General features: G+C 46.7%; 1 protein-coding gene across 3 annotated transcripts; it reads left to right on the top strand.

The window, feature by feature from the left end:
- Positions 1 to 3,281: 3,281 nt before the first annotated feature.
- On the top strand, positions 3,282 to 26,714 carry DNAJB5 (DnaJ heat shock protein family (Hsp40) member B5). Of its 3 annotated transcripts, XM_088453600.1 has the most exons (5): positions 3,282 to 3,437; positions 14,050 to 14,267; positions 15,697 to 15,945; positions 16,405 to 16,997; positions 25,851 to 26,714. In XM_088453600.1, exons 2-5 carry the CDS (start codon positions 14,129 to 14,131, stop codon positions 26,082 to 26,084), a joined length of 1,215 nt encoding a protein of 404 aa, XP_088309726.1. In that variant the 5' UTR covers positions 3,282 to 3,437; positions 14,050 to 14,128; the 3' UTR covers positions 26,085 to 26,714. The 3 variants fall into 3 exon arrangements, with proteins under 3 accessions (XP_088309726.1, XP_088309727.1, XP_088309728.1); XM_088453601.1 differs by lacking the exon at positions 14,050 to 14,267 and having other exon boundaries at positions 3,286 to 3,437; XM_088453602.1 differs by lacking the exons at positions 3,282 to 3,437; positions 14,050 to 14,267 and adding an exon at positions 3,542 to 3,565.
- Positions 26,715 to 27,291: the final 577 nt, after the last annotated feature.

A 27,291-nucleotide genomic window follows, 5' to 3' on the forward strand; every position in this document is an offset into this window, starting at 1 on the left:
TGTCTCTCTGCCATTTCATCTTGGATGTCATCTCACCACCTCAAACTTAATATATCCAAAACAGAATTAATTATATTTCCACCAGCCAATAGTAGTTACCAACCTGATATCTCTATCACTGTTGACAACTCGACAATCAACCCCACCCCACAAGCTCGCTGCCTAGGTGTCATCCTTGACTCTGAACTGTCTTTTGTTCCCCACATTCAATCTGTCTCTAAATCCTGTTACATACATCTAAAAAACATAGCCAAAATTTGACCATATCTTACGCAAGACACTGCAAAAACTCTAATACATGCTCTCATTATTTCCCGTATTGATTATTGCAATAGTCTGCTTATTAGTCTTCCCAAAAACAGGTTCTCCCCACTACAATCCATTTTGAATGCCGCTGCGAGGTTGATCTTTCTCACCAAACGTTCAGTGTCTGCTGATCCACTCTGTCAGTCCCTCCATTGGCTGCCGGTCTTCTACCGTATTAAATTTAAAATACTCACACATGAAGCTATTAACCAAACCACACCAACATACATCTCTTCACTTATCTCAATATATTTTCCAACCCAACATCTCCGCTCTGCACAAGATCTGCGTCTCTCATCCCCGCGCATTACTTGTTCCCATGCACGGTTACAGGACTTTTTTCGGGCTTCCCCCCACCCTGTGGAATGCCTTACCACACACAATAAACTTTCCACTAGTTTCCAAACATTCAAGCGTTCTCTGAAAACTCACCTCTTGAGACAAGCTTATCAGATTCCAGGACCGCCCACCTAACCTTTTATAGCTTCCCTATCTAACTCTCTTCTCATAGTAAAGACCTATCACATCTTCTCCTTCAATTTAACATCCTCCTAACCCTAAGCCAACTTTCCAGTGTGATTGGATCATACAGCCCACCAAGAACATCTGCAATCGGGCTGGACCAATTTGCAATATGTAGCACCTATACTTGTGTATCAACACCTATTTCCCTATAGATTGTAAGCTTGCGAGCAGGGCCCTCTTACCCTTATGATGTCTTTTACGTATGTATGTATGTCTTTTACAACCCAGTAAAATGTTAATGTTGATTCAAATTGTAAAGCGCAACGGAATTTGCTGCGCTATATAAGAAACTGTTAATAAATAAATAACAGTGATGGTGGGGGGATGTGGAGCAGGATGCTAAGGAGGAGGGGGAGGATGATGAGCATGACTGTTGGGGGGAATGTGGAGCAGGATAAGGAGGGGGAGAATGGGAGTGATGGTGAGGGGAATGATTAGGATGATGGGAGTGATGGTGAGGGGAATGATTAGGATGAGGGGAGGGTGATGGGAGTGATGGTGAGGGGAATGATTAGGATGATGATGATGAGAGTTATGGTGAGGGGAATGATTAGGATGAGAGGAGGGTGATGGGAGTGATGGTGAGGGGAATGATTAGGATGATGAGAGTAATGGTGAGGGGAATGATTAGGATGAGGGGGAGGGTGATGAGAGTGATGGTGAGGGGAATGATTAGGATGAGGATGATGAGAGTTATGGTGAGGGGAATGATTAGGATGTGGGGGAGGGGGATGGAAGTGATGGTGAGGGGAATGATTAGGATGAGGGGGAGGATGATGGAAGTGATGGTGAGGGGAATGATTAGGATGAGGGGGAGGATGATGGAAGTGATGGTGAGGGGAATGATTAGGATGAGGGGGAGGGTGATGGGAGTGATGGTGAGGGGAATGATTAGGATGAGGAGGAGGATGATGGGAGTGATGGTGGGGGGATGTGGAGCAGGATGCTAAGGAGGAGGGGGAGGATGATGAGCATGACTGTTGGGGGGAATGTGGAGCAGGATAAGGAGGGGGAGAATGGGAGTGATGGTGAGGGGAATGATTAGGATGATGGGAGTGATGGTGAGGCGAATGATTAGGATGAGGGGAGGGTGATGGGAGTGATGGTGAGGGGAATGATTAGGATGATGATGATGAGAGTTATGGTGAGGGGAATGATTAGGATGAGAGGAGGGTGATGGGAGTGATGGTGAGGGGAATGATTAGGATGATGAGAGTAATGGTGAGGGGAATGATTAGGATGAGGGGGAGGGTGATGAGAGTGATGGTGAGGGGAATGATTAGGATGAGGATGATGAGAGTTATGGTGAGGGGAATGATTAGGATGAGGGGGAGGGGGATGGAAGTGATGGTGAGGGGAATGATTAGGATGAGGGGGAGGATGATGGAAGTGATGGTGAGGGGAATGATTAGGATGAGGGGGAGGATGATGGAAGTGATGGTGAGGGGAATGATTAGGATGAGGGGGAGGGTGATGGGAGTGATGGTGAGGGGAATGATTAGGATGAGGAGGAGGATGATGGGAGTGATGGTGGGGGCATGTGGAGCAGGATGCTAAGGAGGAGGGGGAGGATGATGAGCATGACTGTTGGGAATGTGGAGCAGGATAAGGAGGGGGAGAATGGGAGTGATAGTGAGGAGAATGATTAGAATGAGGATGATGGGAGTGATGGTGAGGGGAATGATTAGGATGAGGATGATGAGAGTTATGGCGAGGGGAATGATTAGGATGAGGGGAGGGTGATGGGAGTGATGGTGAGGGGAATGATTAGGATGAGGATGATGAGAGTTATGGTGAGGGGAATGATTAGGATGAGGGGAGGGTGATGGGAGTGATGGTGAGGGGAATGATTAGGATGATGAGAGTTATGGTGAGGGGAATGATTAGGATGAGGGGGAGGGTGCTGGGAGTGATGGTGAGGGGAATGATTAGGATGATGGGAGTGATGGTGAGGGGAATGATTAGGATGAGGGGAGTGATGGTGAGGGGAATGATTAGGATGAGGGGAGTGATGGTGAGGGGAATGATTAGGATGATGGGAATGATTAGGATGATGAGAATGATGGTGAGGGGAATGATTAGGATGAGGGGGAGGATGATGGGAGTGATGGTGGGGGCATGTGGAGCAGGGAGATAAGGAGGGTGATAAGGAAGATTACAGGTATTATAAACAGGGTGATGATGACTGAGGAGGAGGAGAATGTGTCACGTGTGTGAGCAGTGGGCGTGGCTGGACGCTACTACATGATGATGCCCATGTGTGTAACTATCCGGCAGTGACGTCTCCTGTCTCCAGAACGTTCCCGAGCGCCGTGACCAATCAGACAGCGAGCAGGCGACAGGCCAATCAGAGGCGGCTACAGCGAGCGCATAACGGTATATGAATAAAAGTGTAACATCGCCCCGCCCCTCGCACTGAGTGACAGCTGGGGTGCTTATTGGTGAACTCTGCTAATGTGCAGCCAATAGGAGACGGCACCGGGACTGCGTGACAGTTTGCGGAGGCGGGTTCCCCGCGACGTCACATCGGCTGCTGCTAGTTGCCGGCTCTCGCTCTGGAGTCAGTCAGTCAGTGAGGAAGCAGCAGCCGGGCAGGCGGCGGACGGGTAAGAGAGCGGCGCTGTGCGCATGCGTGTCCCCTGCTACTCTGCATGTTTTTACCCATAATCCCCAGGTGTGTGTCACATTACCTACAGGACCTCACCTCTGCAGTGCCCACTGCCCTTATATACAGGTATCCTCCCCTCTGCAGTGCCCACTGCCCTTTATCTTCAGGTGTCCTCCCCTCTGCAGTGCCCACTACCCTTTATCTTCAGATGTCCTCCCCTCTGCAGTGCCCACTGCCCTTTATCTACAGGTGTCCTCCCCTCTGCAGTGCCCACTGCCCTTATATACAGGTGTCCTCCCCTCTGCAGTGCCCACTGCCCTTTATCTTCAGGTGTCATCCCCTCTGCAGTGCCCACTACCCTTTATCTTCAGGTGTCCTCCCCTCTGCAGTGCCCACTGCCCTTTATCTACAGGTGTCCTCCCCTCTGCAGTGCCCACTGCCCTTTATCTACAGGAGTCCTCCCCTCTGCAGTGCCCACTGCCCTTATATACAGGTGTCCTCCCCTCTGCAGTGCCCACTGCCCTTATATACAGGTGTCCTCCCCTCTACAGTGCCCACTGCCCTTTATCTACAGGTGTCCTCCCCTCTGCAGTGCCCACTGCCCTTTATCTACAGATGTCCTCCTCTCTGCAGTGCCCACTGCCCTTATTTACAGGTGTCCTCCCCTCAGCAGTGCCCACTGCCCTTTATCTACAGGTGTCCTCCCCTCTGCAGTGCCCACTGCCCTTATATACAGGTGTCCTCCCCTCAGCAGTGCCCACTGCCCTTTATCTACAGGTGTCCTCCAATCTGCAGTGCCCACTGCCCTTTATCTACATGTGTCCTCTCCTCAGCAGTCCCCACTGCCCTTATATACAGGTGCCCTCCCCTCTGCAGTGCCCACTGCCCTTTATCTACAGGTGTCTTCTCCTCTGCAGTGCCCACTGCCCTTTATCTACAGGTTTCCTCCAATCTGCAGTGCCCACTGCCCTTTATCTATAGGTGTTCTCCCTTTTGTTGTGCCCACTGCCCTGTATGACCTGGAAATGCTGGGCACAGTCACTAGTATCAGAGGGCATCACCCCTCTCACTCCTGCCAATCATAGGGGGCTTTCCAGTTCAGGTCACCCACCGTACGCACTCCTGCCAGACTGTCCAGTTTAAGTCACATCCTGCCCAATGCCACACTCTGATTAGCCATTTTGTATACCCTCAGTCATCTGTACCCATCTCATTGTGTATCAGCCCTCACCATTATCTGTATCCCTCACTGTGTGACCCCCCCCCCACCTCATTATTTATCATCCTTCCCATTGTGTACCCTACCATGGCCTGAGCACACATTTTGTATTCCCCCCTCCCACCATGATCTGACCACACATGGTGTATCCCCCCACCATGGCCTGACCACACATGGTGTATCCCCCCACCATGGCCTGACCACACATGGTGTATCCCCCCACCATGGCCTGACCACACATGGTGTATCCCCCCACCATGGCCTGACCACACATGGTGTATCCCCCCACCATGGTCTGAACACACATGGTGTATTCCCCCGCCATGGTCTGAGCACACATTGTGTATCCCCCCACCATGGTCTGACCACACATTCCAACCCCCACCCCTTTTATCTTAGGTAAACACATTATGTTTAGCTCCCCAAAATGATCTTCACCCCTCCATTGTGTGATCCCATCATGACCTGACACCTAGCCTCCCCTGTCCACCATCATTGTATATCCCCTGTACCACCATGGTCTTACCACCCATGGACAAGGTCCTCTCATCCAGGATTTCAAATTGTGTATTATGTGTCACATCTGTCTGTGCTGATGCCCCATCTTCCCTTACATGTTGGGCGTTATTTTCTGAGCCTCTTGTGCTCATTGGGTGTTATTACTGTTAATGATAATTATACATAGGACTCGTAATGGTGTGAGAAAATCAGTGATTACTATAGTAAAGTGTTCTGAGTGGTGAGCATAGAGACATGTAAACCCCGGGAAATGCCCCGTCTTATTGTGTGTTTGGCATAACTCGGGCATGATCTCCTGAATTCAGTTTTCTGCTGTGAACTCTCGGTCTATGTAGGGTTAGGAGCCGGGTCTGTAGTTGGCACGTGCACCCTCATTGTGCTTTATGCGTGAATTGAAACAAAGCATTCGCACAGCTGTAGCTGTCTGTGGTTCTGGTGTGTGCTTCATTTCTTTGCTGTGCCTTTCAGCAGCGTTATTGCCGCACAGATGTTACATCTGTCCTGTGCCTGTTACCCAAAGATACAGGCGTCCTCGTTCAGGTGTAACTCCTACAAGGGGGCGCCGCCATCTCATTGCTTCCCGGCCGCTTCTACTACACTGTGTCCTCACCACGGAGTTCACGCTTAGTAACGTGACCAGGATTTCACCAAGGCAGAAGCTGCTTCATTGATTGAGAATGTGGAGCTGGAACTGCTGCCATGGTGCCCGGCAGGCGGAGTCCATTCTCAGCTCTCTTATTGGGTACTTCGGGCCGGGTACAAATTGTGAATTTCTCGGAGTACATGGAGAATCTCGCACAGCCCTCTTCTCCCCTATGCTGACTTCATCCTTCTAATTACACATAAAAGAAAATGGAACAAAGGCGGGCTTGGGGGGGCCGTGGGCGATGATGCCGCTGGGTGTTGGTTAACCCTGTAACTGCTGGCTTCTGGGCTGTGGCACCCACTCCATCGCAGTTCCAGCACTGAATTGTCTTGTGCATACCCTGTTCATCATTCTGTGAGGGTCTTGATTCAGAGATGAACAAACATGGAAAATATGGTGTATGTGACATGAATTGTACAGCACAAGCTTCCTCACAGGGGACACGGCCAAGCAGTCTGTTCTCTATAGCTGTGTAGCCATGGCGTTTATGTTCCCATCCATCCTGTCTCTTGGTGCCATCCAGATTGAAGGTGGCATGTGGAATGTGCAAGGGCCAACGGAACCTGGCACAAATGGTTGCATTCGTGAATTGTACAGATCCCTCTGTGTCATACGCCGGCACGCACAGTAAATCTCGGCCTATGCACACAGTGCTCTGGTAGTTTCCTACATAACAGGCCCTCGGTGAGAATCAGAGGCTGCTGACTCCTATATGCAGCACTGGAATGTGCTCCACCCCCCCACCCCCTAGATTGCAGCTCTGTGAGAGAAGCCTGATTGTTTTTCTTATAGGACATTCGTAATGATTCAAAATTGGGGACTTGTCATCATTTTGTAAAGTGCCACCTTGCAGATTGGCATGGGATACCTACCATAAGCCTGTATTGGATTATACAGTTGACACAGTTTACCTAGTCTTCATATAGCCTAGAAAATGCTGAGTCTGGCTCTGACGGGCGGCTGGTTGTGGAGGATGGATTGTGGACCTATGTACAGCGGTGACCTTTAGGCTCTAACAATCCAGGACCGTGGCCAATGTTACCTGTAGCTCAGGTAACCCCTCACTGCCCATGGCATGGGTCCCCCCCTTACACATTGGTTCATCACTGTCCCAATACCTGGATCTAGCTGCCGCCAAAGATGCCCAGTGACTGCCTAAATAAGGTCTTTTAAACATGTCTGAACAAATGCACCTATTATTACTGCTGGTGCCTATAAGTCCTTTCTACTGTCTCCTCTTCCCTCAATCTGATGGCCACCTCTCAGGTGTATATATAATGATGTAACATGGTAGGAAGAACTGGAAGTCGGAGCACCGTCGGTTATTGGCTCGGCATAAGGCAAAGTTCTGGATGAGCTCCCGGGATCCCTGGCAGCAGATTGCAGCATTTGTGTTTCATGTTGGTTCCGTTTGGCTGCAGACAGCTTGTAGTAGGCAGGCTAGCCATAGACACACGTGTGTGCCTCAGTACCTGTCATCATTTTCTGCATACAGCAGGAATCTCATCCTTCCGGTTTTCCTTTTTAGGACATAATCACAGCCGGCAGCCTGCTCGTACACTTATTACAGTGATGACTGGGGCGTAATTTATACACGGAGATGCCGATGTATATTGCTTACATTGCTTTGTGGTTAAGCGTCTCTAGTTGTGTTCTGCAAATGAGCAGTGTTCAGATTTGCACTTATGCTGGTGAGGAAATGGCCAGGGTTGTGGTCTTAGTAGCCATTGAGGGGTGCCTGCAATTAGGATGAGGGTGGGGAGGGAATAGTGTTATCGGGGGTCTGTAAGGCTGGAGGTGGTGGGGGAACCTCTCACTGGCTCTTACACCATCCTACAGTCAGTGCAGGATCTGCCAGCCAAGTGTAAAGTGAGTGTTTTGTGTCGTATAAGTCACACTACCTGATTCACAGGGCTAATAATAATATGGGTTCTTGGAGTGCAGAACATTGGCACGCTGAGATATAAGCGCATCACATAGCGGGCCGCCTGCAAACATGAAAGAGGTGGTGTAAAGCATCAGCATGTTATTAATAGCCGCCTAACAAGAGCATGAGTGAAGTACTGCACAGGACTCATTCCTCCCAGCCGGCTGACACATGGGAGAGAAATTCCTGGAATTACCCAAGATGCAGAGCCGGGGCCGTCAGCTGCTGGGAGGAGGAGGAGGTGCGCCCAGCATCCGAGGACTGACATTTGCCAAATATGACTCTAATGTGGGGTTTATTCCTGCGCTGCAGTCGTTGGGCAGATATCGAGCCTCGGAGTTGACGGTTTCTGTAACTTACCTGTTGCTAATGCTGGAAATATAATGTTATCCATTGTGAAACTAAACCCAGCGATCAGTAATGTCTTTGGTCCACCACAGCAGGTTTATATAGTGTTCTCCACCCTCGGGTCACTTTGTTTGGCTTGTACGTGACATCCTGCAACTTTTAACACTGTGGGTTTTAGCAGTGTATAGATCAGGTAGACGGGTTACTTTGGAGCCAGGTGTACATGACTGCAATGCAGTATATTACACAGTTGGCCAAAAGTGGACCTCAACTTTTGCAGAACTCAGCAGAAGAGGTGCTGGAATGGAATGGGCAGGGATTCGTCCTGACGTACACCGAGTGCATGTTTTTCTTTCTTTTTATTTCATTGCAATACATACACCTGGGAATTAGATATATATATATAACATAATATCCATTGTTGCTAACATTTCCCGTTATTTATCAAGTGGGATGAACTATCAGAAATATGGCAACATTCAGTGAGCAATCTCTACACAGGGCCGGATTTAGGACTACAGTATATGAGGCTGAAAATGTTCAAGGACCTATGGTGAGAAGTGGAGGAGGTGTGGCCAGTGCTGTGTGGGCGTGTACACCCCTACACTATCAGCCCCAATGTCTCCCTAAATATGTAAAACTTGCATCATTTTTTAGGAAAAGAGAAACCCAGTTTTGTCGGCCGTGTGGCCAGCTGGTGGCTGGTCATCATCATGCTGTCATGGCGATGGGACGATTTTTATGTGGCGCCCCATTGTTAAACTGGCCCTGCCTGTACTTGATTTCTGGGTGAGCAGAGGTAACGGTGTACAGCTCTCACACACATCTAAATAGTGCAGTTCTTGTTTATGTCAATGATAATACCCCTCCTGCATGTGGGGTGGGGGTGGTACCTAGCATCTGTGTTGGACCAGTCAGCAGATGACCTTGTGCTCTCTTATGTAGGTGAACACCCCAATCGAGTCTTCTTGTCCCAGCTGGAACTGATATTAATGTCTTAGCTCTGCCAGGTGCACTTTAAGGTGTTTGTGAGAAGTGAATGTGTCTGTCTTCAGCAGGACTCCTGTATATGGACTTGCTGTGAGAGGGGGCTGATCCTTGTGCAATTCGTTTCCACGATCCGATCCGTGTGATAGCAGGCTATGTTCCTATGTTCCCTAGAGAGAGCATTTCAACAATACAGTTCAGCCACCCACACGCTGATCCGCTAGCACACAGTGTCTCCAGCACAAAGACAGGGAGTGCGCTGGCGCTGTAACCCTTTCACTCCCTCGCTGCAGCACGCAGATTCCTCCTCCTCCTGTCCCTGCAATCCCAGTCCGTTGTCTGACTTATACATGAATAAGGCTGCTCCTGACGTAGCGCTCTGCTTGGTGCTTCATAACTTGTCATTTCCTCAGGCGGAATAAAGATTACCTGGCACTTGTGAAGCTGGCTGTCTTACTTTTAAATATTCTACTTAATAAAAGACCAGATTTAGGTATGTACGTAAACCCGATTGGATTACGTACATATCTGATTGTTGTGGGCCTGCACAGGATTGACATGCTGCAGCCATTTGGGTGCGGGGAGGGTGTGTCACCTGCCTGCCTTCCCAGAAACGGTGGCGTGTCACCCCCATTTTCCCGGGAGTGGCGAGACCAGGGTCTGCGTCGGAGTGCGCAAATTTCCTGGCCTCGCAAGCGGCAGGAGGCGGCCAGTCTTATGGAAGCTTTGGCTTACTCAGATGGCCGATGTTACAAACGTTGCGACCGATAGTGGCGATGTTGATCAGATGCTGAGTCTTCGAATGCAGCACTCGGAGCTGCGATGCCGGCTGTAGGCGTCTTTTTTTTTTTTTTCCCTCAGGCGCCTCCTGCAGGAATCGGCCTGTACGGTGCTTCCCTGCAGCTGTGCAATACCGTACATTGCTGAATCAGGCCCCATGTATGTGCATTATGTATGGGAATATATATATATTATACGCACTGCACGTGCCTGGGAACCGAGCGCACATAACTACAGGCAGCTTTGACTGCACCTACACTTACCACCAAAGAACCGTAACTGGGTAATTCCGGGGCAATCTCACGTAGGCAAAGTCCAGTGTCTGCATAGCTGCGAGCTGTATAGAGTTATACGTAAATGTAAACCTGCTTATTTCCAGGTGTATAATACCTATCTAGTATACGGTAGGGACAGGTCTGTACTGATGATGATGATGATAACTAGAAGCGAGCAGATTGGGTGACTGCACAGCACAAGATACATACACTCTGCGTATGGGGGTATATACACATTTTTCTGTGTATGCAGTTTGGGAGCAACATGCGTCCCATTTACCCCCCAGCTCTTCGCCAGGCCCCTAGTGCTGATCATCACATGTACAGGAAGTCACAGTGCTGATAATGGATGTTGTGTACTTGCTTTTAGTGGTTTCAAATGTAAAAGGCCTTTAACTCTGAATTGCATTTGTTTAATAGTGCCCAGCAAAGGGTAGTGTATATACTGGGCATAGTTTTCGGTTTATCCCTCTGTACGACCTTTATTGAGCGGCTGCGCACATATCGGGCAGTTATGGTAACGCTGCTATCGCACCCTTTATGGAGTGCAAGGAAAAACTTGCGATGAGGTGATCTGCCTTTCCGGAATGGGACATCTCGCCAATGGCGGGAATTGTATTTCCCCCTCTATAAACTCAAGGACTTGTTTAACTCTCCTTTTATCCATGTGAGGTATGTTCTGCCGATCGCTGTTATAGAAGCCATATAAAGCAATGTGACAGGAACGTTGTTAATTGCGCAGAATTGTGAAGACGGCTCACTTACGTAGGAGAGAGACCTTAAACGGCGAGCTGGAGAAAGGCGATGATAACTCTCGTTTCGCTTCTGTGAATTTGGATACATTTGGTGGATGAGGCCCCATATAAATCTTAACAAACTACTTTGGAACGCTGCCCCCGGTGGTGAAATGATCATGAACATCGCAGACATTCTCATGCCTTTACCGCTTGATATAGCAGGCGTGACTTTATTTCCCTGGTTTTATGCTACTATAGTAAGGTTTGTATTGTGACTCATTAGATGTACAGAGTGTATTGATTGGAGCTGCCCTTATCGGTTCCATGTGTACAATGTGTGGGTAGAAAGAAGCATCTGGGTCAGACTAGATCACACATACACAACCCCCGGGAAGCAGGTCTGATATGGGGAGACCCTGCGCTATGACTGTAGTATCTCTGTACCACTTCTCGCCATGGGAGTGGGGAGTTTCTCGGTGGCCACCCCAGTAGCGGCACTGATTCCCCGGTATTAGTGGGTACGGTCGGACAGTCTGGCAGCAAATCAGAATGAATTCTACCTGTCCTGGGGTGCCTCGCTGGTGGGGAGGACCGGTATGTAATATGTCGTAATACGGACATGTGTGTTACAGGGGAGCAGCATGTTTCGCCCCTTATGTGACATGATCACGTGCACTGCATGGGATGGCCCGTACCCTCTGGAACACTTCTGGCCTTTGAGTCATTTATGACCTGGTTAAGAGGTACGGCCTAACTGCACACAGGTTCCGCTTCTTAGTAAATTTGACATATTTTACATGTTAAAGCAAATTCAGCCTTATTGCAGCCACTTCATATAAGTCCTATCCCCCATGCGGCCATCTGACCAAACAGGATGTGCAACCCTAGACTATCCCAAGCCTTGGCAGTCTGTGCTTCTCCGACTGTTGTAGGACTATAATTCCCAGCATGTGCTGTCAGGTAGTGCTACACCGTAGGGTGTCTGAGCTTGGTCTGTACTATGTCTGAGGTAAGGGATGCCTCTAAACGCCACATTATGAGGGAATGATGCTGGCAGAACTAATGCACTTTAGGAGCTAATTGTAATCTTTACAGCACGAGTACGGCAGCAGCTCTATAACCGGATAATTAAAGCTAAGTGAGCGTGGACGAGCATTAAGTGATCCATCCGCAGCTAATTCATTAATAGGATGTGCAGAACTTTCTCATAGCTGCGAGGTCGGCATAAACTCCCCGGCAAGTGGGCAAATCCAGAGGAAGCTGCTGTATATACTGCCAACCTGAGATTTAGGACGATTCAGTGACTTTTACTTGCTCCAAACACTTTTCCTTCATGGTTCTTATATCTCTGCAGCTAGAAGGTGACAGACTTTACTGGGACTTCTAGTGCTGCCAAAGCTGAAGAACTACGTCTGATGAGCGGAAAACTAATTGGTACAATATCGACACTTTGGGCCGAATTTCTTACTGTACTGAACGTACTTTGAGACCTCGTATGGCAGGCCCCAACACACGTTTTCCATCCAGGAATAATTTTCCATTGTAATGTGACAGCTAGGTGGCGGTGTTATGTTGTCGGCAAGGAAGGTTCTCACGTTTTCGCTTTTTAACAGAAGGAGTCTCCCCGATGTAATGTGCGTGAATAGAGAAATTAGGTTCTACCAAGTTTTATTCAACCTCTATAGGAAATGAGGGAGAATATTATTAGTATTTACAAAATGTGTCATCTTCTGCAGGCGATCTGGTTTCCTCCATCGGTTTGGTGGTAGCTCCCGCCCTTCCATGGCCACAATGCAGAACGTTTCTCGCTGCTTTCCAGCATACTTGTCTCCAATAATTGTACTTTACAGGCCTGTAGAATTGTCTTACTTGTGGTGATAATACGGCTCTATCATCTGTATTCCAAATATCAGCACGCAGGACATGGTCTCATTAGTGCTGGAATGTGAGAGGGAAATGCAATTCTAATAAGGGGGCAAGATTTCACTGTAACAAATTAATCAGAGTATTTTGTCCTAATCTGCATCTGTTCCTAATACCCTCTGAGCTGTTCCATGATGAAATCCCCTTCTTCCGGTGTTTGTTCCAGTTACCATTCATAAGTGTAAACTTTGTCTCCTACGTATGTATCGTCTTACCCAATGTTTTATATTCCATGACAAATTGTGAATGCAAGATTTTCTAAAAACGAACAAATCCTATTGCATCTTTTTGGGGTTTTTTTTGTATCTCTTAGATTTTTTTTTTTCATCCATTACATGTCATTACAGTACATTCCCCCCACCCCTCATTACACGGAGCCCCTCTCCCCGTCCTGGATTATGTTCGCCCTGTTCCGCATCTCAGATTTCAGATCTGTTTCTATTCAAACACATTTGATGTTTAAACCAAACGATTTTCTCAAGTATTATTGAATGACGGATTTGCCATGTGGAGCATTGTCCTAGAATATTACTTCTTCTGCACCTGAAACGGACCTCTGAGCATATTGCTGGGGGAGTTCAGGGTTCCAGTAACTCAAGGGAGAAAGTCCGGGGTCTAGCACCTTATCAGTCTTGACATGGTGACCCACATCCATTACAAGTGTCATTGTATGTCCTTCTACCCCTACTGGGACTTTGTTTCCCACTTCAAGAGTCACTGTGACTTAAAGATGATTTAAAAAATATATATATATTTATATTGCCTGCATAAAATCATTCATCATTCCTGAAATTTGCTGGAATAACCCATAATACTTAAAAAAAAAAAAATTACTTTTGCCCAACTGGGATTGGGACACAGCTGTTACTGTTCTGAGTAACCGTTATTTCGTAGCAACATCTGTATCCACGGGAACATTCTTCAGTCCATTTCATTGCCATGGTTACAGGTGTTGCTACAGAGGTGGCAAAACCGCCATGGCAGAGTCTTTAACTGGTTATTTCCTGCATAAGTCCTATTCCAAGTACCATGTTGTATCCATCATTTGTGACATCATGCACGTTTTATTTTAGTAAGGCAGAGTGATTCTTTATCATGTTTGAGTGACTTAAGACTTTCATCATCTTCATTCATCTCGCTTACATTCCCGTGTCATGTTTTTTGTGCCCATTTGAAGGATCATTATATATACTAAATGACATGCTCTTTGGTTCTTGGCTGCCTCCAAAACTGTGTTTCCTTCTACTAGATGTCTGGCTAAACACTAGGAGGAAGCCTGCCACCGTGGGAACGCCAAGCCCACGCCCGCCGAGCCTGCAGGACACATCATGTTTAAGTGTGAACCCAGGCAAAAAGTTGGCAACGATTTTTTTATCAAGTCTATCGGGGACGGCGCTCAAGAGAAGCGCAAGACCACGTTCTTTAGAGTGGGCATTACCTTGGGAATTCTGTCGGCACATTTCGGGGGTAGGTATTTGCCTGGGGTTCTGGGAATTATGCATTGCACTACTGCTGCTGTAACTCTGTATTCCTCACAATGTCCCAGGCAGCAGGTGGGAATCAGGTGGGAACGTCTGCTGAGCAATTCATTGGCTGGATAGAAAAGTGGATTTGATACGAGAAATCGTATCTGCCACTGTAACAAATAGGTGATTTACGCTGGTCCAGGGAATCCATGTGATTGCCATTAGGGAGCCAGGAAGGGATGTTATTGTGACAGCGGATTACTTCTTCACTAATTGACTCCTCTTAAATGTAGTACATCACGTTTATTATGAATGAGTCAGGTGACACATTGTGTGATCGCACAGCCGAATGCGAAGCATGCGTGCGAAAACTTCATCGGTACACTCGCAATGTCCTGCGCGTTGTTGAATTGGTTGTAGAGCTGAATGTACGGCAATCAGATTGGCTAATATGTGAATAATGAAGCTATTTAATAGGTGGCTATCAGCACGTGTAGTGGAAGACTTGTAGATTCCAGACCCATGCTTGTCCTGCAGGCTAACCTTGGTATTTTCACGGAGGTCTCAAATGTTCAGCCGTAGAACAGTGGTAATATGTTGGGCTTTGATCTGTGAATTATGGGGTTACAATATTGAATTGTTATAACTATTCCAACACCTTTTATATAGAAATAACAGCACTGCTGGAAACTCGGCAATGACCGGTGTCGCATGACGATCACTTGTTTTGACAACAATTTTTTATTTTCCGCTATAAAATACTTTATTGATTGAGGAGACAGAATGTTACAACGATGAACAGAGAACAAACAAGTACAATGCTATCGGGGGGTCCTAGGGGCAGAGAGGTTACGTTGAAGGCACCATAATAGTCACATCTAGTGCCACACGGGGGGTAAGGAAGTTCATGACGCATCTTTCAGCCAAAGTGTTTTCGGGAGGTGGGAGGGGTGGCATTCAGTGCCACAGAGGTCGGCAAGTTATTGTCAGATGCTGGGTGATCAAATCTCCCCAGGGGTCAGTTATCGCAAATACCCGTACAACCCATTAGACTAATAAATGGAGATGTGAATTTTAAATTAAAGGGGTGAGTTCAATACAGAGGTCGGTTTTAAGGGTACATTTATATTTTGTGAGGCTGGCTGCCAGTATATTGGACATGGGAGGGCATTACAGATGTAGAGACCCGTGCAGGAGAAAAGCAGGATGTGGGCAACTACCCCATAACGTCTTGTAAATGTATAACTGAGCACTGTAACAGATGAGGAAACCATTGTATTCAGGATTATACAGCATCAGTGCGATTCATCCAGTGCATAATATATCTCCGATGAGTCATTTGGACATACCTATCCCGTTTTAGCTATTGATGGTTGGGAACTGGGGAACAGACGTCGCACACTTATGACATTTCCATGTTCTTCTCCTAGGGGCGAGGATTCTCGATCAGAAGCCTCAAACGTTGGACATGGGGAAGGATTACTACAAGATCTTGGGCATCCCTTCTGGGGCCAATGAGGATGAGATTAAGAAGGCCTATCGCAAGATGGCTCTGAAATACCACCCAGATAAGAACAAAGACGCCAACGCCGAGGACAAGTTCAAGGAGATTGCAGAAGCCTATGACGTCCTAAGCGACCCCAAGAAGCGGGCGGTGTACGACCAGTATGGCGAGGAAGGTAAGGGTGGCACATGACTATTGAACCTGCAAGTTTTTACTCGCTACACCAACACATGTTGGCATGATGAAGGCGTGCCTATTGTGTGCCTACATTCGCATAATTCTTTCCAGGATATAGATAAACAAGACCATCATATCTGGCCTGTTATCTGTGTTAGTTAATAACCAGATGCGAGCATGTGGCCAGTAGGTCTTTATCATAAAATAGTTTACATTTGATGCAAGAAAGTAAGATAGTTAATCACTGAGTTACCCCTGAGTTCCCCAGAAACTCCAAAACTTGCTCTTTAGTTCTAGCGTTGATCTCCTTCCCAATGTTTCTTTCCTTCTGGGCATTTGACAAACTGATCCACGGTTTCAGTCCGGTGTATTGTTATCATGAGCAAAGTGCTTGTATGGAGGTGTCAAGAACCTTAACCACTGTTTTCCTAATCCATGTTCTCTCCTCCTGACGTAGGCCTGAAGACCGGAGGGGGCTCATCTGGGAACACCGGCAGCTCTTTCCACTACACTTTCCATGGCGACCCCCACGCTACCTTCGCTTCTTTCTTTGGAGGCTCCAATCCTTTTGACATCTTCTTTGGGTCCAACCGCTCTCGTATGTCCAATGGTTTTGACCACGAAGAGATGGACATCGATGATGACGAGGACGACCCCTTTGGCGGCTTTGGGCGTTTTGGCTTCAACGGTTTCCACCGGCGGCACCCAGACCAGCTGCACAACCGTCGGAAGGTACAGGACCCGCCCGTGGTCCATGAGCTGAAAGTGTCGCTGGAGGAAATCTACCACGGCTGCACCAAGCGCATGAAGATCACGCGCCGGCGGCTGAACCCAGACGGCCGCACAGTGAGAACTGAGGACAAGATCCTCAATGTGGTGATCAAGAAAGGTTGGAAAGAGGGGACCAAGATCACCTTCCCCAAAGAGGGTGATGTCACGTCTGAAAATATCCCCGCAGATATTGTGTTCCTACTGAAGGACAAACCTCATGCACATTATAAGAGGGACGGCTCCAACATTGTGTATACGGCCAAGATCACACTGAAAGAGGTGAGCATGAATCCTTGGTATTAGCAAATAAGCTTCCTAATAGCATCACTGGTACCTTTCCATGTATCTCCTCTCCTTCAAGTCCCTGTCACGAGATATCCAGTTGTATAGGAGCAGTGGGAAATTCATAGTGTATATAGGTCTTCAGATGTTCACCAACCTCTGCTATAGAATCCCTAAAATCCAAAATAACCGGACACTTGGGAGTGCTCCCAGCATTCTCCTGACTGTCCTAGCTGTGATGTTCTGTATTTTTCCTGAGCCATTATAGGACTGTACTAGCGACTTGTAGTCGGTGAGCATTTTTTAGAGGATATTGTTAATGCTACATTTCCTTTTAGACTATCAGCTACTGTGTCCTGATACCGTGGTGATTACCCGGGACCTTCTCATACACCGAGATTGCCATTCAGTAGCTGGTGCAAAAATATGTTGTAACTACGAAGTGCCTGACTCAAGCCACCGGTATGATCCATGAGCTGGGCTTCATACACTGTGTATATAAAACTATACAGAGGAGCAGGGACTTTACCTAACCAATAAGCTGTGATAGAAAGGGGAAGGCTACTGAGAACTTCCTAGTGTGCTGTTTAATGTGTATTCCCCTAAGTAAAATCCACTATCTACTATAGATAAATAGATAAAGAGAGGTGTAGCTTCATTAGGACTTTAGAATAATGTAGATCCTAATCTGACATTTCGGTCCATGAAAGACCTTCGTTAAAGTCTTTATGGATTGAAAGACTTACAACTATTCTGATGTCCCAATATAAAGCTACTGTACACCTATTTAACACTTTGGTGAGTGCACCCTTTTTTTTTTTTTTCCTATTTACATTGGAAGCCTTTCTATGGCGGCGATTCAATTCAGCGCGCTGTGAATATCTCCGGGAAGTAGGTCCAGGAGATATTCAATTCACCGCGCTGTTTTGTCCGGCTATACAAATCTTAAGTCAGAGAATAACGGTTCACGCGACTTAACTGGGTGTTTAGTCGCGGTAACTGGCATTCTTCGATTAAAGTGTCAGCCGCGCTAAGCCGGCAAACAGCCTTGTGGCCGGCACTTTAGATGGAAAAGAAATCCTTTTGATCGACTTAACAGTGCGCTGAATTGAATAGCTACGGGAACTTCTTCCTGGAGATATTCACAGTGCGCTGAATTGCATAGCTACGGGAACTTCTTCCTGGAGATATTCACAGTGCGCTGAATTGCATAGCTACGGGAACTTCTTCCTGGAGATATTCACAGTGCGCTGAATTGAATCGCCCCTTTTTGTTTCGTTTGGTGTGACACCCCAGCTCCAGTAGTTTTTCACATGAGTGTGCAACAATTTTTAAAGTGAGCTTCGATTTGGGAGTACCAATGTCTAGGAAAAGTCTGTGCTCAATTTTTTAGGTCCAGGAGGTGAACTTCCAGGTTTAAAACTGACTACGGTATGTCCTATTATTGTGACAAAATTTTCTGCAAGCACCTAGGGGGCTGAATGTACGTTTGCTCCTGTATGAACATTCACTGCGGTGTCTATAAACAAACAACCGCAGTTCCTGGGAGTAATACAAACTCCACTGCAAGATACCAGATACATTTATGTTATTCCTGCTCTGCTCTCTATTAACCGTGTATTTACCTTCTTAGCCTCTTTGTTTTCCTGGTATATAAGTTAGAGCTTTTCCTTAGCTGCAGTTACAATAGAAGAGACGCATCATATATAGGGGAAATGAGACTGGCTCAAGGGCCGGATTCAGAGATGGACGCAATGGCGGCTTTTACAAAGAATGAGCAATGCGTCAGTCGCATTACGCAAGCACATTGATTGTTTTGCGGTTCCGCATGCACAGAGAACCCATTCGCAAAGTGGGTGACAGGTAAACAGCGTTTGATGGAAGTAATGGGGGGTGGTTAGAAAAACGCAGGCCTGTCTTACCGTTTAAACACTGTTACATGTGCGTGCATAAATCAGCCACTACCATCTCCTACGCAGCATGTGAGCTCTCCGCGTGTCAGGAGAGACGCTGTATTTGAGACAGGTCAGACTTGCCGTAAGGGCTGGTCGATGAGCGTTGATGTTACCGATATTTATGCAGGTACGTGACGTTGGGCGCATATGAGAAGGCAGCGATGGGCGTCCCTATGATCGGGGAAGCTTTGGAACTATTTGCATATTTTTGTAGGTGCGATCGCAGTAGCGTCCTTCTCTGAATCGGGCCCCAAAGACGGAAGATCAATGTGGTAAAAGATGTATGAGGGCACATACAGTACAAGACTATAAACATATGGCATCTTCCATTGTTACAATGTGGCCCAAGCAGTCTCGGGGGCTGACTAGTCACCCCATGTGCAGCAGCTGTACCCAATCCTACAGGTCCTTCTCGCTATAGGAACCGCTGCCTGTTAGCTCTGGTGGTTTCCCGGGTTTCTAGCCTTGGGCTCATCACACCCAACAGTCTCCGCGCCTTCGTATATAATGCAGATCGTTTTCCCTGTAATGAGAGGCTTTACTCTGAAGCTTCATAGCTTGTACATGCATGTTACAGGCGTGTTCACGGGACAGCTGCTGGTGCTGTGTGATTAGTTATTTGGGCGGGTACCAGGAACAGACTGAGGGATTTATACAGCGCTGTAAATATTTCAGGATGAGACTAGGCCGATGATGTCAGATTTAATGTTCTAGTGATGATAAATCAGGGGGGGGGGGGGGACGTGGATTTTTCATCTGTCACAGGATAACTTTAGAAGGGAGAAGAAACACAGAGTCTTCTTTCCTGGGACGAGGGGGCTGTAATTAGCGCAGCCAGTGTACATTTATCTGATTGCCCCCTGTATATCTGTGCTGCCAATGGAGAGATAGAGCCCTGGCCAGTATAATAAAGCAAGTCATTAGTGTAGGAGAGTCACACCGAGCAGCGGGCTGTCCTACCTCCTGTCACCGCCCAGCTCATGTGTTACGTATGGCACAGCCGTCTTTTCCCAGGTAATCGGGGGGGTGGGGGGGGTGCTTTTATTTTTGGTTACTTATTTCCTCTCTGTCGCAGACGCTTCCTAATTGACCTATACTAAAGTATATAAACTCCATGTGTCCCGTATTCCAATGCCAGCGACCAGGTTCTATAACTGCATACGTCCGGGTCCAAGTTACTAATAACTAACGGGCTGTTACACAACACGAGATCTGCGTTGTGTACAGAGCGGCCGTCATGGGTGGGTCTGACGTTTTTGGGGCTCTGTCACTTTAACAGCCCAACCCTCATTCCCCTCCGTCCTTTCCAGTGAAGAGAACAGAGCTGTGGGCCATACTGGTGCCGTGTAGCCCCTGCGTGATCCTCCTCTCACTGACCTTTATCTATTTCCACCTGGTAGATGCAGAATTTCCATCACAGCTATATAAAGCCGAGTGTATTTATACCCTGCCAGGGAGTCACGAGGGGGGGAGATCTGGCTCGTGGTTCTGGCCGACCTGTACAGTTTTATGAAGCTGTCGTCTGAGTTCATGCAGGAGAGGGGTACGGGAAGGTGCACGGGCCGGACCTGAGGCTATGTCGGACATTAATCTGGTACTCCCACATTACGTGCAGAGGGGAAAATGCGTATAAACGCTCGCGTACAGAGTCCGTACAATCGGTTCGCTACGAATACCCATCATCACTGCGCACTGCTGGGTGTAAAAGATTAGAGTCTGCACAGCCCGCAGTTCTGTTGATACACGGGAACGGCCAATTACGCCTCTTCCTCCGTAAATTGGGACATGACTGAAATGTTTGTGACTTGGCACCACTCGGTTTTGGAGAATTATAATAGATTGTGTTTCCAGGATGGGGTTCTAGTTACTATAAACAACATAACGAGGGATCATTAGAATGTTTTGCTATAGACCGTAGGTTCCCAAACGCGGCCCTTATAGCACCCTGACAGTCCATGTTTTAAGGATAGCCATGCTTGACCACAGGTGACTTAATTAGTGCTTTAGTCAATTTTGATTTAACCTGTGCTCAACCATGGATATCGCTAAAACCTGAACTGTTAGGGTGCCTTGGGGACCGCTTTTTGGGAAATTCTGCTATAGGCAATTGAAAAAGTATAAATCATGGCCACTGGCCCCGCCAACTGGTCACATGACTGGAATGTAGTAATCGTTGCAGGACAATTACTATTGTTACCTTACGTTGCTCCAGTATTGTCTGCAACAGCTTTACGGATGGGAGCAATCACAGGAATAAGAGTAGATGGGGCATTAACAGACAGGGAATAGATGGCCCTGCTCAGGCTTATAATCTATAGGCTCACGCAATGAATGAATGAATGAATATCTTGTGTAACAAAAGTAAATGGGGAGGGGGCAGTAAAACAGAAATTCACGTCTGGCGTTTTCTGACCAAGCTGCTGGACAAACTACGCAGGTCTGCGAAATTTAAGGTTTTGAAAGCTTTTTTTTGTAATAATACTTTTATATTCTTAATTATACTCCTGTGTACATCAAGAAATATTACCACATCACATTTACCTATAAGGGGGTTACATACATTTTTAAGAAAAAAACAAGAAGTTTCATTGTTTTTGACATTTATTGTAAAACACAAAGCAGTGTAGCTGATATCACTGTGTTTTTGTCTTAATTACATAGTAAAATAACAATAAAATCAAACCATAATAGAAACAAAACCATAATTATTGAAAAAATCGTTAATATCTTGGGCTTTTTTTGTCTTCAAACTTCGTTTTTTCGCTTATAAGCTTTTTCTGTGTCGTCTCTGTGTATCATCCAGCAGTAGACAACCATCATGCTGACAACCCAACGACCCTGGTACTTTCTACATCTTTAATGTCTTGGTGGAACCGTTCACCCTGTTCTTCACTGTAGTCTCCGAGATTATTCGGGAAATGCTCAATATGGGAATTCAAAAAATTTACCTTTAAACGCATATTGCAGCCAAGGTTTCTGTAAATATTAAGCATTTCCCTGACAATTTCTTTGTAGTTTGGATCCTTGACATTGCCTAAATATTTTTAAAGTGTGTGTGTAGTGTGTACTGTGTGTGTATGTGGTGGTAGGCAGGGTTTAAACCGAGCCGGCACAGGGCAAAACTGTTGCATCTTCGCCAGCTCACGTTGTATTTGTTATGTATGTTAATTTAGACAGTATGGGGTTTAGGCCCTTTGTAAATTTCAGCTCCAGGACCATGTGGACCTTAATCTGGCACTGGGCAGGGGGGGGGGGGGTGGCGGGGGGGGGGGGGGGGGGGGGAGTTTTATGCCGAGAACTGAATTGCAATGTTCTATACAACCGACTGAATTCATTTAAGACCATGTTTTATAATAAATGTAGGCAGAATATTTTTAATTCTTTAAAGAATATGAAAAAAAAATGACTTCTTCATAAATACACGTTTTGCAGAAAAAAGTGATGTTATATGCAAAATCAGGAGTAATTTTCGGGTTCAGAAGCCAAAAATCTATAAGTATCACATAAATTTGTTAAAAGCTTTTTCATCGCAGACCTGTGTTATCACCTGACGTTAACCCTCTCATCTCTTAGCTACCACACCTTTCCGCTGACTCCTATATTGCTATGACCCGTTCTGCCTGGTATTGCGACACATATCTGTACTGACACAATGGTTGGGAACCACCGACCAAGGAGACAGCTTTCCGGCTAAGTCCCCCTGACCGGGTAATGAAAGCCAGACCAGGATGGCGAGTGTGAAGTCCTCTTGGATTGAGCACCTGCTGAATGGAGTTCAGAGCCTAGATCTTGATGACCCCCTTCCTTTGTGTAAGTTAGCCAAGGTGAGCAGCGCCGATCCATGAAGGTGAGAGAAGATGAGGGTCTCTCCCAGCATCGCACTTCTCTCCCCCAGGACGGCATTGTCAAAGTTGCTTATTGCCATATTTAGCGGCGCTCTCCTCTTCCAGGAATAGACAACGGTGTCAGGATCGGCTATAGGCATGTGAATCGCTAATGAGGAGAAAGCGTTTTCAGTACCTGGTGTCCTCTGCTGGGCTGCCGACACCTGCGTGAGAGGGGTTACAGTCCTGGGTATTTCTGTGGGTTCTGTCGCTTCAACTCTTGTTACTATCCATTCATAATATCAGACAATCCTCTATATACAAGACTGTAACCGCACTGACCAACTAGTAAGGGGCTACATTCAAAAATGAAAACCTCCTCTTCCTGAATACATGTAATTTATACTTAACGCTGTACTCTTTCCCATCTGTGTTGTAAGTATATTTGGCGTACTGTCACCTGCACAGAGAGTAACCAGCTGATCCGTCCAGTGGGCACCATAGAAATCACCTAGGCAGATTATGGGCATCATGAGGCAGTTGGGGCTGATATAGGCAGTATAATCTGGTCGCTGGTGAACATGCCGGAAATCTGTGCGCTTCTGTGTGCGGGCGTCCACTGACCAGAGCGCTGTGGCGACAGAATAGATCTAACTGATCACTGAACAGCAGGATCTCATCCACTTCCCTGTGTGACCACCGTGGATTCTGAGGGAGTGTGTGACTATATGGGCACTTACTGATGGGCACTAGCGTGAATAGACATAAGTTGTGTAGCAGATAGTCTGAGGGAGTGTGTGACTATATGGGCACTTACTGATGGGCACTAGCGTGAATAGACATACGTTGTGTAGATAGTTTGCTTCATAACCTGACTGGTCTCTCTCTGACCTGGGGCCTGGTTGTCACCAGCTGTCTCTTACACATCTACTGTGTAATGTGCCATCTACTTCATGGCTGCTCCTATTTAGCAAAGGCACAGATACCAGGGCTGATATACATCACTATTATTACCCATGTAGCCCAGAACCTTTCATTGAGTTTAATTCCACTATCCCTGTAATAATTAGGGCAGCACAGATGGTGTAATGGTTAGCATTACTGCCTTAGAGCAATAAGGTCAATGGTTCAGTTCCCACTGTGTGGAGTGCACAGGGCTGGTGACACCTTTCAGGCAGAGGCACACTAACTAGATTATTACACGTGTATCACACTGGCAGGAGGAGGGGGAGGAGAAATGGTTATTACCCACTCAGTGCACAGGGCTGGCGACACCTTTCAGGCAGGGGCACACCAACTATATGATTACACATGTATCAGACTGGCAGGAGGAGGGGGAGGAGATATGGTCATTACCCACTCAGTGCACAGGGCTGGTGACACCTAATGAGTCCTTGGTTTGTGATTAGAATTTATAGCAGCACTGAACAAACTTCCAATAACTTTCAGATTAAACAGATCTGTTCTGACAGTTTAGGATAATGCCGCACCGGTCTGTAATCTCTAAAAACATTGTTTTCAGATATAGTTATACTTTTATCCTGTAAAAGGTCCTGACACCGGTCATCTAGGTGTGTGTATGTATGTATGTATGTATGTATGTATGTATATATGTGTATATATGTGTGTGTGTGTGTGTGTGTGTGTGTGTGTGTGTGTGTATATATATATATATATATATATATATATTATCGATCTGTGACTTCCTGCTGCCTCCATTCCCCTCCTCACATCATGTCACTGCCCCTGTCACATACAGCTCTGTCATCACTAACACATCACTCATCTCCTGATATACTCTGTGCTGCTGGGGACCCTGCTCCTCCCACTATATAACTCTCAGTATGTGACTTCCTGCTGCCTCCATTCCCCTCCTCACATCATGTCACTGTCCCTGTCACATGCAGCCCTGTCCTCACTGACGCATTACAAGTAGACAGATCAGTAACTCCCACATATAACATCTCAGGACATGACAGAGATGAATAGTACATACAGTGAGGTGCTGTGATAAGTTACAGGCACCTGCGGGAGGGGTGACTGTGTAATCTTGAAGTAGCTGTAAAAATACATTTGCTCCAATGCACAGTAAGTGTCTGTATTTATAGAGTGATCTAACCTGCCGTAGTCCCGCACCAGGGGCCAGCATATCTAAATGTAATGTACAATGTGCTCTGGGGATACGGCCTAGTTATCGCCGGTCCCAGTGGTCTGGTGTTACGGTAACGTCTTATGATGATATCAGCAGATATGTTTTAAAGTGAATTAAATGTATAAATAGGGAAACTAGCTCGGCCTCTCGTGCCCAAATAAGTAACCCGTGCTATAGCCTGGAGGTCCTGCAGCATGGGGTTCACCAAGCACCCCTGCAGGGTGTCGGGATATTAATGTAATGTCACAGCTATAACATACTATTGGGGAACTGGAAGTCCCAGCACGGCCTGGCAGCCTTCTCCTAAACTGAGGGAATCCGTCTTCATCTCTTTAATAGTCAGAAAGGAGTTATAGTTTCTTATTTCAATTAAAGAAGCCAGTGGATGAAGGCGTCTGTATGTATGTACATACGATATATATATATAATGTGTGTGCGATGAGTGGATGAAGGTGGCCTGTGTGTGTATGTATTTATGATATATATATATATATATATAATTAGCACTAATCCACGGCATTCACCATTCCTAGATTTGGGGTGCAACATGGTCTCTTGATGGGGGCTGCAAGCTTAAATACATTTATCAATTCATGAACCAAAGCCCCACTGTGTATTATTATTGCTGGTTATTATGGTGAGTGCAGGGCCCCTGTGATTTCTATATACACAATGTGGTCACATGACCGTCTCAGGACATGTTTTGTGACATTAGATAGATTTAAAGGGTGGAACAGGTGCATTTAAGGGTGTCATTGTCAGTTGGGGGGGGGGTGATCCATTCTTCCCACAGGAGGGCTAGCAGAAACTAAGTCATGCTATAGCTGTGATATAATAGCCTTGTGTACCCAATGAGGACTGTGGAACTGTTACGATATATTATAACGCTCTTACCTGGTTCTCTGTCCCTCTCCTTTAGGCTCTGTGTGGTTGTACTGTCAACATTCCTACAATCGATGGACGGGTCATCCCGCTGCCCTGTAGTGATGTCATCAAGCCAGGCACCGTTAAGCGGCTAAGAGGAGAGGGATTGCCGTTCCCGAAAGTCCCCAATCAACGGGCCGACTTAATAGTGGAGTTTCAAGTGCGCTTCCCTGACAGAATACCTCAGCCCACCCGGGAGCTCCTCAAACAGCACCTGCCCTGTTCCTAGTACCGTAACAAAGGAGAGAGGGGCCCCTGGCCCCAAACACTACGTCGCAGACCTGTGCCAGGGCTTCACAAAGAAAACCTTCTATCCTACCTGCAGTTTCTGTACCTGTTACTTGGGATGACTGTCTATAAACACACGTTCTATGCAGAAGAACACTACTTTCTATGGTTTGATAAACTGTATCTTCCTTTTTTCAGAGTTTGCATTTTCCAAGTCTTCGACGCTCCCGCAACAGAACCCGGGCGGCGTTTTCAGGTCACAGGTGACGGGATTGTGCCAATATGGGAACGCGCTACCTCTATCCCGTCCTGAGGCAGTGTCACGCGGGCCCTGCTGGCCGCGTCACTGGAGAAAGGACGATGACGAGAACTTGTATATTATCTTTGTAGAAACATAGACTTTCAGGTGGTGCTCATGTAAATGGTTTCCCCTCACCCCTCGGTTTTAGAAGTATTTTTAACACTAGTTCCACACAGATAAACTTCATTGAAGTAAGTGACTTTTAAACGACCTTTTTTTTAAAAGTTAAAAAAAAAAAAAAAAGATTTGTAAATATAATTTAAAGTGACCGGTGCTTTTGACATTTCTACACACTGAGCAGAAATAAAGTAAAACTATTGTGGATTTTCCCATGACGAATCCCTGTGTTTAATGAATGGTCTTTTACTTGTGGCGATTGGTGCACCTCACGACGTTTGGACAGAGCGGTTATGTCGCCTGTAGGAAACGGTCCTCGCTGCGCAACATGTGGCCTGATATTATTATATAGGGCACACACATTACGCAGCGCTTTACAGAGGATACCTGAGGCACCCAAATCCCTTCCCCACACTAGGGTTAACGGGAGAATATACAAACTCCACACAGAGAGATTGCCTTCATGGGGAATTGAACTCATGACCTCGGTGCTGTAATGCTAACCACTACGCCATCCTTAGACCCTGGGGGCCTACCCTCACTCAGACTGAGTCATTGCATTCATACAAACAATATGTTGTCCTTACTTGACCATAGCAGATGTCGGGGGGGACATGCCGGATCTGGTGAACCCCACCAATCTTAGCTCTGTAACTTGTATACAGATCATCTTCTAATGGTGCTAAGACCAGAATAAGAATCTTTGTTTACAAACATAGGTCATGTCGCTCCAGGAGGTTATCACATAGGAGGAATAAAAGTGACAGGAGGTTATCACATAGGAGGAATA

Source organism: Taudactylus pleione, unplaced genomic scaffold (assembly GCF_031769625.1).
Source record: "Taudactylus pleione unplaced genomic scaffold, aTauple2 ptg000584l, whole genome shotgun sequence".
Lineage (NCBI taxonomy): Eukaryota > Metazoa > Chordata > Amphibia > Anura > Myobatrachidae > Taudactylus > Taudactylus pleione.

What these genes read in the sequence shown, in the direction of transcription:
- DNAJB5 (XM_088453600.1), top strand. Translation starts at nt 14,129, where the DNA reads ATGTTTAAGTGTGAACCCAGGCAAAAAGTTGGCAACGATTTTTTTATC. An exon ending in CGACCAGTATGGCGAGGAAG is followed by an intron (nt 15,946 to 16,404) that starts GTAAGGGTGGCA and finishes CTCCTGACGTAG; the next exon opens with GCCTGAAGACCGGAGGGGGC. An exon ending in CCAAGATCACACTGAAAGAG is followed by an intron (nt 16,998 to 25,850) that starts GTGAGCATGAAT and finishes CCTCTCCTTTAG; the next exon opens with GCTCTGTGTGGTTGTACTGT.